The 11,117-nt window shown below is 49.0% G+C and overlaps 1 protein-coding gene across 1 annotated transcript in view; it reads left to right on the top strand.

The window, feature by feature from the left end:
- LOC139365071 (adhesion G protein-coupled receptor L1-like) overlaps positions 1-11,117 on the top strand; it is a 251,969-nt gene that overhangs the window by 133,819 nt on the left and 107,033 nt on the right. Inside the window, exons 3-4 of the mRNA XM_071102434.1 lie at positions 4,780-4,993; positions 9,816-9,925. Coding sequence (XP_070958535.1) covers positions 4,780-4,993; positions 9,816-9,925 — 324 coding nt within the window. The remainder of the gene's footprint in view (positions 1-4,779; positions 4,994-9,815; positions 9,926-11,117) is intronic.

The raw sequence follows: 11,117 nt of genomic DNA, 5'->3' as shown, positions 1-11,117 counted from the left end.
CTCTTAAGCTCTTTGAGTAGGAGAAGGGAGCTCACTGCTGGGGAACCAACAAGTACAATATGGTTTCTTGCAGCTTCGCTGCCTGAACCCCTAACAAGAAATGGTTACAGGTAAACTATGTTTCTAAATACGAGGGTCGCCGGCATCATCACATTTCTCATTTCATGATGGGCGTGAGAATGTCTGCTCACTGTTTTGCTGCTCCCAACTGTGATCTTTAAAAAAAGTATTTGGTGATTAAGATTTATTTCAAGGCAGTCTCACGATCAAAACCCTTTATGGATTGGCTTGGCTACTTGTTGAATGCATTGGGCAGGATACAAACCCAGCTTTCATTGAGGGGAGGGGAGGCCATGCTTAGTATTTAATATGGGGTTCCCCAGCACAAAACAAGCACATCTCTTGTTCTGTATCTAGCTGTCGACTTCCAGTCGTTGAGCGAACACTAGTTCGTATTGGCCCGTATAACTACCACAAGCTTCCTTTATATGTCACACAGAGACCAACAATTGAAATATTATCCATGAGTTCATCTGAATCTCACAGTATCACTTTATATGAGGACTGATGGCAAATTTGAGCAAATGATGATCATTTTGTGTGTCCAAACATGTATATTGAATTACATTTAAATGAATGCGTTTCTGGGTGGTATATAGTACAATGTCCCCCAAACATAAATATTGAATTACATTTAAATGAATGCGTTTCTGGGTGGTATATAGTACAATGTCCCCCAAAAAGATTTTCTTACATTTCAAATGATCCATATTCCTCCATCATGTTTTCCACATGTTCAGACTACAATTTCAGATATGTGACAATTTGAGTGCAGCTTTTTATTACAATTAAAGGCATTATTTTATAGGCGTTCTTTAGTCTGAATATTGATTAATTTACCACAGGGGGCATGAAATATTGTTTAATCAATGTATATAGTCTTTTGACATCAATTCAATGATATTTTTCACCAAATAATGTTTTTTAATTAAACACTTATTTACCATATTCTAACTCTATATTACCTTTTTCTGGCAATTTAACCCACCCTGTTGAGCACATTTGAACAACATTCTTGCTGTTTAGCCTTTTTGCATTTTATCCCCTATCTTTGGTGACTGATTTCAAGTTTTTGCAGCTCTCAGAGTGGGCAAGGTTAGAGAGCCACAGGTCTGAACTGCAGCAACCCAAATATTCACATACATTGATGGAGGAAGGCTGGGAGAGTTGACCAATCATGTTCAAGTGAAGGTTTTTTCATTTGTACTTTTAAACACACTGTCAAAACATACCAGCCGGGTGAGAAAACAGCAAATGCAGGGCCACATAGATCCAACTCAGGGGAAGCAACGACCCAAAATGAAATGCTGGCAAGTGCATTTTCACCATTGACCTATAGGGGGCACAACATGCAGGCCCAAGGCTTTGATGAATGGCACTATATCAGGTTTTGTTCAATGCGGAACAATTATACAAGCACCTCAATTGTCATTCTTCTATGCCAAATTTAACAATATGGTATTTTTTTGGAGCTTATCTACTGGACCTTGTGGAGGACATGCCAAGGCTGCAGCCATTTTGTGGTGAGCTGAGTAGGACTGAATTTGTTGAAGGTCTGAATGCAGAGGCCGCTAGAAAGCCTACTTATGCAGATGAAGAGAGATGGAGAGGGGGATAGAGGAGAGGGAGAGAGAGATGGAGAGGGGGATGAGGGAGAGAGAGATGAAGTGGATGAAGAGTGTCTCTCTCTGTGTATGTCTGTGGCCCTCTCAGCCCTGGCACAGCGATTAACCCCCGCTACCCTGGCTGCCCCCTCTCTCTGTCCGCCGCGCCAGCTCTCTCTCTCCTAGCTGCCCTCTCAGCCCTGGCACAGCGATTAACCCCCGCTACCCTGGCTGCCCCCTCTCTCTGTCCGCCGAGCCAGCTCTCTCTCTCCTAGCTGCCCTCTCAGCCTTGGCACAGCAATTAACCCCCGCTACCCTGGTTGCCCACTCTCTCTGTCCGCCGAGCCAGCTCTCTCTCTCCTAGCTGCCCTCTCAGCCCTGGCACAGTGATTAACCCCCGCTACCCTGGCTGCCCCCTCTCTCTGTCCGCCGAGCCAGCTCTCTCTCTCCTAGCTGCCCTCTCAGCCCTGGCACAGCGATTAACCCCCGCTACCCTGGCTGCCCCCTCTCTCTGTCCGCCGAACCAGCTCTCTCTCTCCTAGCTGCCCTCTCAGCCCTGGCACAGCGATTAACCCCCGCTACCCTGGCTGCCCCCTCTCTCTGTCCGCCGCGCCAGCTCTCTCTCTCCTAGCTGCCCTCTCAGCCCTGGCACAGCGATTAACCCCCGCTACCCTGGCTGCCCCCTCTCTCTGTCCACCGAGCCAGCTCTCTCTCCTAGCTGCCCTCTCAGCCCTGGCACAGCGATTAACCCCCGCTACCCTGGCTGCCCCCTCTCTCTGTCCGCCGAGCCAGCTCTCTCTCTCCTAGCTGCCCTCTCAGCCCTGGCACAGTGATTAACCCCCGCTACCCTGGCTGCCCCCTCTCTCTGTCCGCCGCGCCAGCTCTCTCTCTCCTAGCTGCCCTCTCAGCCCTGGCACAGCGATTAATCCCCACTACCCTGGCTGCCCCCTCTCTCTGTCCGCCGCGCCAGCTCTCTCTCTCCTAGCTGCCCTCTCAGCCCTGGCACAGCGATTAACCCCCGCTACCCTGGCTGCCCCCTCTCTCTGTCCGCCGCGCCAGCTCTCTCTCTCCTAGCTGCCCTCTTAGCCTGGCACAGCGATTAACCCCCGCTACCCTGGCTGCCCCCTCTCTCTGTCTCCCGCGCCAGCTCTCTCTCTCCTAGCTGCCCTCTCAGCCCTGGCACAGCGATTAACCCCCGCTACCCTGGCTGCCCCCTCTCTCTGTCCGCCGCGCCAGCTCTCTCTCTCCTAGCTGCCCTCTCAGCCCTGGCACAGCGATTAACCCCCGCTACCCTGGCTGCCTCCTCTCTCTGTCCGCCGCGCCAGCTCTCTCTCTCCTAGCTGCCCTCTCAGCCCTGGCACAGCGATTAACCCCCGCTACCCTGGCTGCCCCCTCTCTCTGTCCGCCGTGCCAGCTCTCTCTCTCCTAGCTGCCCTCTCAGCCCTGGCACAGCGATTAACCCCCTCTACCCTGGCTGCCCCCTCTCTCTGTCCGCCGCGCCAGCTCTCTCTCTCCTAGCTGCCCTCTCAGCCCTGGCACAGCGATTAACCCCCGCTACCCTGGCTGCCCCGTCTCTCTGTCCCCCGTGCCAGCTCTCTCTCTCCTAGCTGCCCTCTCAGCCCTGGCACAGCGATTAACCCCCGCTACCCTGGCTGCCCCCTCTCTCTGTCCGCCGTGCCAGCTCTCTCTCTCCTAGCTGCCCCCTCTCTCTGTCCGCCGCGCCAGCTCTCTCTCTCCTAGCTGCCCTCTCAACCCTGGCACAGCGATTAATCCCCGCTACCCTGGCTGCCCCCTCTCTCTGTCCCCCGTGCCAGCTCTCTCTCTCCTAGCTGCCCTCTCAGCCCTGGCACAGCGATTAACCCCCACTACCCTGGCTGCCCCCTCTCTCTGTCCGCCGCGCCAGCTCTCTCTCTCCTAGCTGCCCTCTCAGCCCTGGCACAGCGATTAACCCCCGCTACCCTGGCTGCCCCCTCTGTCCGCCGCGCCAGCTCTCTCTCTCCTAGCTGCCCTCTCAGCCCTGGCACAGCGATTAACCCTGGCTGCCCCCTCTCTCTGTCCGCCGTGCCAGCTCTCTCTCTCCTAGCTGCCCTCGCAGTCTTCTGATTGCATGGAGTGGGCGTACAAATGGCAAACGGACAGATGACACAGGTGGGGGGAGGGAGCCTAGGGGCCTGCCAGCCCTCGTACAGAGAGGCCCTGCCTGAGGCTAGGGTGAGATTCTCTCTCCCTCTCTTAGGCCCTCTTCTCTTCTCTGTTCAATGTATTTTCTTGCCTCCTCCTCTCTCTCATCTCCCTCCCTCATTCCCCCTCTCTGTATGGAGGTGAGCCCTACTCAGGTGTAATGTTGACGTCGGCTGGAAGGCAGACATTCTATTTCAGAGCTGTGCGTCAGACGCGTGCGTGTCCGAGTGGTGGGGGTTGAGCTGCTGGCTGTGTGTGTGGGAGTCTGTTAATGGAACAAGCCAGAAAGTTGAACAGTTTGCCTCTCAAAGTGGGTAAATATCATGATTGGGAGAGCTGGGGTGTGTCTCAAATGGCACCCTATTCCCTATTAAAAATAATGTGTGTACTATAGGGAATAGGGTGCCATTTGGAAGGCAGGTCTGGTCTGGAAGTGCTCTTTTAGGATCCAACGTCCACTTGCACTCTCTGTCTATGAGGCTGGCTACACTGTTTTTAGTTGTGTCCTCTGTGAATTGAGATGATGGTCTCATTGTGTTTATGTTATATTCTAACTGCTATGCAAAAATACAAATTCTGCTCTTAGGCCCTGTCTTTCTGCTACTGTACATGATGACTAGCATTTTCTCTACCTAGCCATTTGCTTTATGCTGTTTGTTATTCTACAGAGAGTGGTATGTCTGCCATTTGTTTGTATGATTTCCCTCCTATTTCATACCATGCACTTACATTGTCAATAACACACTTTCTCTCTCTCTCTCTCTCTCTCTCTCTCTCTCTCTCTCTCTCTCTCTCTCTCTCTCTCCCCCTCTCTCACACCTTCTCTCTCTCCTCTCTCTCCCCCTCTCTCACACCTTCTCTCTCTCTCTCTCCTCTGTCTCTCCCTCTCTCTCCTCTCTCTCCTTCTCTCTCTCTCTTTCTCTCTCTGCTGTAGCTCTGAGTCGGTCAGCGATGCCCTTCGGCCTGATGCGTAGAGAGCTGGCGTGCGAGGGATACCCCATCGAGCTGCGCTGCCCTGGCAGTGATGTCATCATGATTGAGACAGCCAACTACGGCCGCACGGACGACAAGATCTGTGACGCTGACCCCTTCCAAATGGAGAACGTGCAGTGTTACCTGCCTGACGCCTTCAAGATCATGTCACAGAGGTACGTGTGGGGAGGTGGGAGGGTTGGGTGGATAGGTGTGTGTGTGTGTGTGTGTGTGTGTGTGTGTGTGTGTGTGTGTGTGTGTGTGTGTATGTGTGTGTGTGTGTGTGTGTGTGTGTGTGTGTGTGTGTGTGTGTGTGTGTGTGTGTGTGTGTGTGTGTGTGTGTGTGTGTGTGTGTGTGTGTGTGTGTGTGTGTGTGTGTGTGTAAGATAAATAAGAATACATAGGACACCCAGGGTGGGTGTGTCTTTCTGTCCTGCTTGTTATTTTAATCTTATGTTATGTTAGTGTGTAAAGTCGAGTGCATGCAGTATGTGTGTAGTGAGATTTGTGTTTGTAGTGTGGCTGCCTGCAGCTGCACTCTGGCGGTGCTTAGCATCTGCCTCCTCATAGAGCTGATCTATGGCAGCCCTCTCCCTGCTATCCATCACACATGTAACGGAGGGAGAGGGTGCTACTGGTGAGATGGAGGGAAGCACAGAGGGAGAGAGAGATGGACAGGAGGAATGGTGTGGGGATGGAGGGATGGAGAGATGGAGAGATCTGAAGGGGATTGATGTAGGGATGGAGGGATGGAGAGATGGAGAGATCTGAAGGGGATTGATGTAGGGATGGAGGGATGGAGGGAGGGAGCGGGCTAGAGTGAACCACTGATGGGGAGATAAAGAGAGTGCAGCAGTGGCGTGGAGAGAAATGGAGAATGAACAAGAGAGAGAGCAGAAAGAGAGAAATAATGCTAAAGCTGGATAGAGGAGGACAGAGGAGGACAGAGAAGGATAGAGCAGGACAAAGAAGTACAGAGGTGGACAGAGGAGGATAGAGGTGGACAGAGGAGGATAGAAGACAGAGGAGGACAGACCAGGGCAGAGGAAGACAGAGGAGGACAGAGGTGGACAGAGGAGGATAGAAGACAGAGGAGGAAAGACCAGGACAGAGGAAGACAGAGGTGGATAGAAGACAGAGGAGGACAGACCAGGACAGTGGAAGACAGAGGAGGACAGAGGTGGATAGAAGACAGAGGAGGACAGAGGTGGATAGAAGACAGAGGAGGACAGACCAGGACAGAGGAAGACAGAGGAGGATAGAAGACAGAGAGGGACAGAGGTGGATAGAAGACAGAGAGGGACAGAGGAAGATAGAAGACAGAGGAGGACAGAGGTGGATAGAAGACAGAGGAGGACAGACCAGGACAGAGGAAGACAGAGGAGGACAGAGGTGGACAGAGGAGGATAGAAGACAGAGGAGGACAGACCAGGACAGAGGAAGACAGAGGTGGATAGAAGACAGAGGAGGACAGACCAGGACAGAGGAAGACAGAGGAGGACAGAGGTGGATAGAAGACAGAGGAGGACAGAGGTGGATAGAAGACAGAGAGGGACAGAGGAAGATAGAAGACAGAGGAGGACAGAGGTGGATAGAGGACAGAGGAGGACAGAGGTGGATAGAAGACAGAGGAGAATAGAGAAGGACAGAGGATAGAGGAGGATAGGGGAGGACAGAGGATAGAGGAGGACAGAGGATAGAGGAGGACAGAGGAGGATAGAAGAAAGAGGAGGACAGAGGAATACAGAGTAGGATAGAAGACAGAGGAGGACAGAAGACAGAGGAGGATAGAAGACAGAGGAGGACAGAGGTGGACAGAGGAGGACAGAAGTGGACAGAAGACAGAGGAGGATAGAGGAGGATAGAAGAAAGAGGAGGACAGAGGTGGATAGAGGAGGATAGAAGACAGAGGAGGATAGAGGGGGACAGAGAAGGGTGGAATGTACTGAAAAGGGAAGTGTGTGTGCTGGGAGTGTGATTGTGTGAGGGAGCATACATTGAGCTGTGTGTGTGTGTGTGTGTGTGTGTGTGTGTGTGTGTGTGTGTGTGTGTGTGTGTGTGTGTGTGTGTGTGTGTGTGTGTGTATGTGTGTGTGTGTGTGTGTGTCTTAGCAGCACTAGTCCCCCTCCCCCTCATTCTCTCACCTTTAATTGCTCACACTCACAAGCCATCGGGGGAGGGAGACTCTTACGGCACTCTTCCTCCCTCATCCCTCCGTCGCCTCATCCCCTCAGGTCCAGCTGTCACATGATCTAGTCTAGTGTGAAATGACCCCCTTCCGACCCGTTCCCTCCGTCTTTAGCCCCAAGGACATTTTTCTGCCTCTTCTCTTTTGTCTCTTCTGTCATTCTCTCAATGACCTCATTCATTTTTTTCTCATCACTCTCTTCACTCTCCTCTGTCTAGTTTTATTTCTCTGTTCCCATGTTTCTCTCTCTCTCTCTCTCTCACTCTCTCTCTCTCTCTTTCTCTCTCACTCTCAATTCAATTTCAATTCTATTTCAATTTCTACAGGATCGGTGGGTCCCCCGTGGGACGGTTGAGCTAACATAGGCTAATGCAATTAGCATGAGGTTGTAAGTAACAAGAACATTTCCCAGGACAGAGACATATCTGATATTGGCAGAAAGTTTAGATTATTGTTAATCTAACTGCACTGTCCAATTTACAGTAGCTATTACAGTGAAAGAATACCACACTATTGTTTGAGGAGAGTGCACAGTTATGAACTTGAAAAGTTATTAATAAACCAATTAGGCACATTTGGGCAGTGTTGACACAAAATTTTGACCAGAAATGCAATGGTTCATTGGATCAGTCTAAAACTTTGCGCATACACAAAATCTAAGTTGCACCTGGGATGGAATAATACATTATGGCCTTTCTCTTGCATTTCAAAGATTTCAAAAAGATTTAAAAAATACAAAACATTTTTTATCAGATCTAATGTGTTATATTCTCCTACATTCATTTAACATTTCCACAAACTTCAAAGTGTTTCCTTTCAAATGGTGTCAAGAATATGCATATTCTTGCTTCAGGTCCTGAGCTACAGGCAGTTAGATTTGGGTATGTCATTTTAGGCGAAAATGTACAAAAGGGGCGGATACTTGAGGGGCTTTATTGGCATGGGAAACATATGTGTACATTGCCAAAGCAAGTGAAATAGTTTAAGTTTGAGTTTATTTTATTTTTACAGGGACAGTGCACATTAAACAACGTTTCAGTAAAAGTGACATCCGGCTAATTTTCAACCGCAGTCCCTGGGCAGGTTATTAAAAACAATTACAATATAGACAATCATTGAGCAGTGAGCACACGCAGAGCAACATAGGACAAGCAAGACATAGCATACAGACAGAGCAACATAGAACAAGCAAGACATAGCATACAGACAGAGCAACATAGATAATAAACAAAAGATAAATAAAAAATACAAAATGAACAGTAAACATTACACTCAAATGTCATATTTATTTATACAGTGTTGTAATGATGTGCAAAAAGTACAAAAGGGAAAATAAATACAGGCCGTGTTAACAATGGCTTTTGTTCTTCACTGGTTACCGTTTTCTTGTGGCACTGTGGAATTTCACCCAGTAGATATTGGAGTTTATCAAAATTAGGTTTGTTTTCAAATTCTTTGTGGGTCTAGGTAATCTGAGGGAAATATGTGTCTCTAATATGGTCATACATTGGGCAGGAGGTTAGGAAGTGCAGCTCAATTTCCACCTCATTTTGTGGGCAGTGAGCACATGTCTTCTCTTGAGAGCCAGATCTGCCTACGGCGGCCTTTCTCAATAGCAAGGCTATGTTCACGGAGTCTGTACATAGTCAAAGATGTCCTTAATTTTGGGTCAGTCACAGTTGTCAGGTATTCTGCCACTGTGTACTCTCTGTTTAGGGCCAAATAGCATTATAGTTTGCTCTGTTTTTGTTAATTCTTTCCAATGTGTCAAGTAATTATCTTTTTGTTTTCTCATGATTTGGTTGGGTCTAATTGTGTTGCTGTCCTGGGGCTCTGTGGGGTCTGTATGTGTTTCTGAACAGAGTCTTCACCAGGATCATCTCTCTGTAGGTGATGGCTTTGTTATGGAAGGTTTGGGAATTGTTTCCTTTTAGGTGGTTGTAGAATTTAACATCTCTTTTCTGGAGATTTTTGATAATTAGTGGGTATCGGCCCAAATTCTACTCTGCGTACATTATTTGCTGTTTTGCGTTGTACATAGAGGATATTTTTGCATAATTCTGCATGCAGAGTTTCAATTAGGTGTTTGTCCCATTTTGTGAATTCTTGGTTGGTGAGCGGACCCCAGACCTCACAACCATAAAGGGCAATGGGTTCTATAACTGATTCAAGTATTTTTAGCCAGATCCTAATTTGTATGTTGAATTTTGTGTTCCTTTTAATGTTCTCTCTCTCCCCTCACTCACTCTCTCTTTCTCGCTCTTTCTTTCTATCTCTCTCTCTCTCTCTCGCTCTTTCTATCTCTCTCTCTCTATCTCTCTCTCTTGCTCTTTCTCTCTCTCTCTCTTGCTCTTTCTCTCTCTCTCTTGCTCTTTCTCTCTGTCTCTCTTGCTCTTTCTCTCTTTTTCTCTCTCACTCTTTCTATCTCTCTCTCTTTCTATCTCTCTCTCTCGCTCTTTCTCTCTATATATATATATATCTCTCTCTATATCTCTCTCTCTCTCTATATATATATATATATATATATCTCTCACTCTTTATATCTCTCTCTCTCTCTTGCTCTCTCGCTCTTTCTTTCTATCTCTCTCTCTATATATATATATCCCTCTCTCGCTCTTTCTATCTCTCTCTCTCTCTCTCTCTCTCTCTCTATATATATATATATATATATATTTATCTCTCTCTCTCTCTCTCTTTCTCTCTCTCTCTCTCTCTCTCTCTCTCTCTCTCTCTCTCTCTCTCTCTCTCTCTCTCTCTCTCTCTCTCTCTCCCCCTCTCTCTCTCTCCCCCTCTCTCTCTCTGTGGGACAGATGTAATAACCGTACCCAATGTGTGGTGGTGGCAGGGTCCGATGTGTTCCCAGACCCCTGCCCAGGGACCTACAAGTACCTGGAGATACAGTACGAGTGTGTCCCCTACAGTGAGTACCCAGACCCCCCATCACCCACACCCCTCACCCCCTTCCCCACCCCCCATCCCCATCCCCCTTCTCCCCCACCTAACCCCTCTCAGCCCTCTCAGCAACTGACTGTCATTCACACCAACACACACACAGACTCGCTCTCTCAGACACTCAGCCACACACACAAACAGACAGACCAAGACCAGACCAGACAGACACACATTGCTCTCTCGCTCTTGCTCTCTCTCTCTCTTACACACACACACACCTGCAAACAAACACACCTACACACACACAGCACTAAACCCTTTTTCTCCATTGACAGTGCCACGCTCCAGAGGCTGAGAGAGATTTTCACACGGGGAAGGTGCTCCACAAACACCATGGCAGATAAGCACTTCATACAGCAGTACAGCGAGGGGTCAGCCTTTATTGCCGATCATAGCGGTAACACACACCACCACACTCACACACACATTGACCCCTGGGCCTGATAGTTTGCTTTATCTGGTGCCAAACATCTTAGTGGTCCCTCTGATCTCCAAGAACAGTGAACATTGTCCACAGTGAGACTGGGAGGCAGGAGACTGTGTCTGTGTCATCATGCCACAATGTTAACACAAACAGCAAAGGGGATATTTTAGACCACATGACCCTGAAGATGTGCACATTTCAATATCCCCATGGTAACTGGCTACCGGCTCCCTCGGGTGCTGCTCACATCTCCGTGGCAGGTGTGACACACACACACACGCACGTACACACACATTACGCACACGCTCTGTTGCTCATACACACACACAAACACAAGTACAAACACACACACACACACACACATACACAAACACACGCAGAAACACACACCCACATCACACACTGTCTCTCACACACTCTCAATCACACCCTAAAGCTTGCACACACACAAGAACACAAGAACACAGGCAGACAGGGTGAGGATTCTGGTGTTGTGTGGAGCCTGAGTCATGTGAAAATCTCTGCTCAGACAGTGTCCCCTCCTCCTCATGTAGTATTACTCTCAGCATTGATCCTCTCACTGTGCAGGAGTATTCCAGGGGGCTGCCGCCTCATCCCCCCTCCACTGGGAAGAGACAGAAGTGTGGTGTGTGTGTGTGTGTGGGGGGGGGGGGGGGGGGCTTGATTGATGACTATGGGAGGGATGAAGGGAAGAGGTGGGTAAAATATACTCTGT

Source organism: Oncorhynchus clarkii, chromosome 13 (assembly GCF_045791955.1).
Source record: "Oncorhynchus clarkii lewisi isolate Uvic-CL-2024 chromosome 13, UVic_Ocla_1.0, whole genome shotgun sequence".
NCBI lineage: Eukaryota > Metazoa > Chordata > Actinopteri > Salmoniformes > Salmonidae > Oncorhynchus > Oncorhynchus clarkii.
Note: the sequence above shows the minus strand (reverse complement) of the source record. Positions and strands in the feature narration are given on the sequence as shown.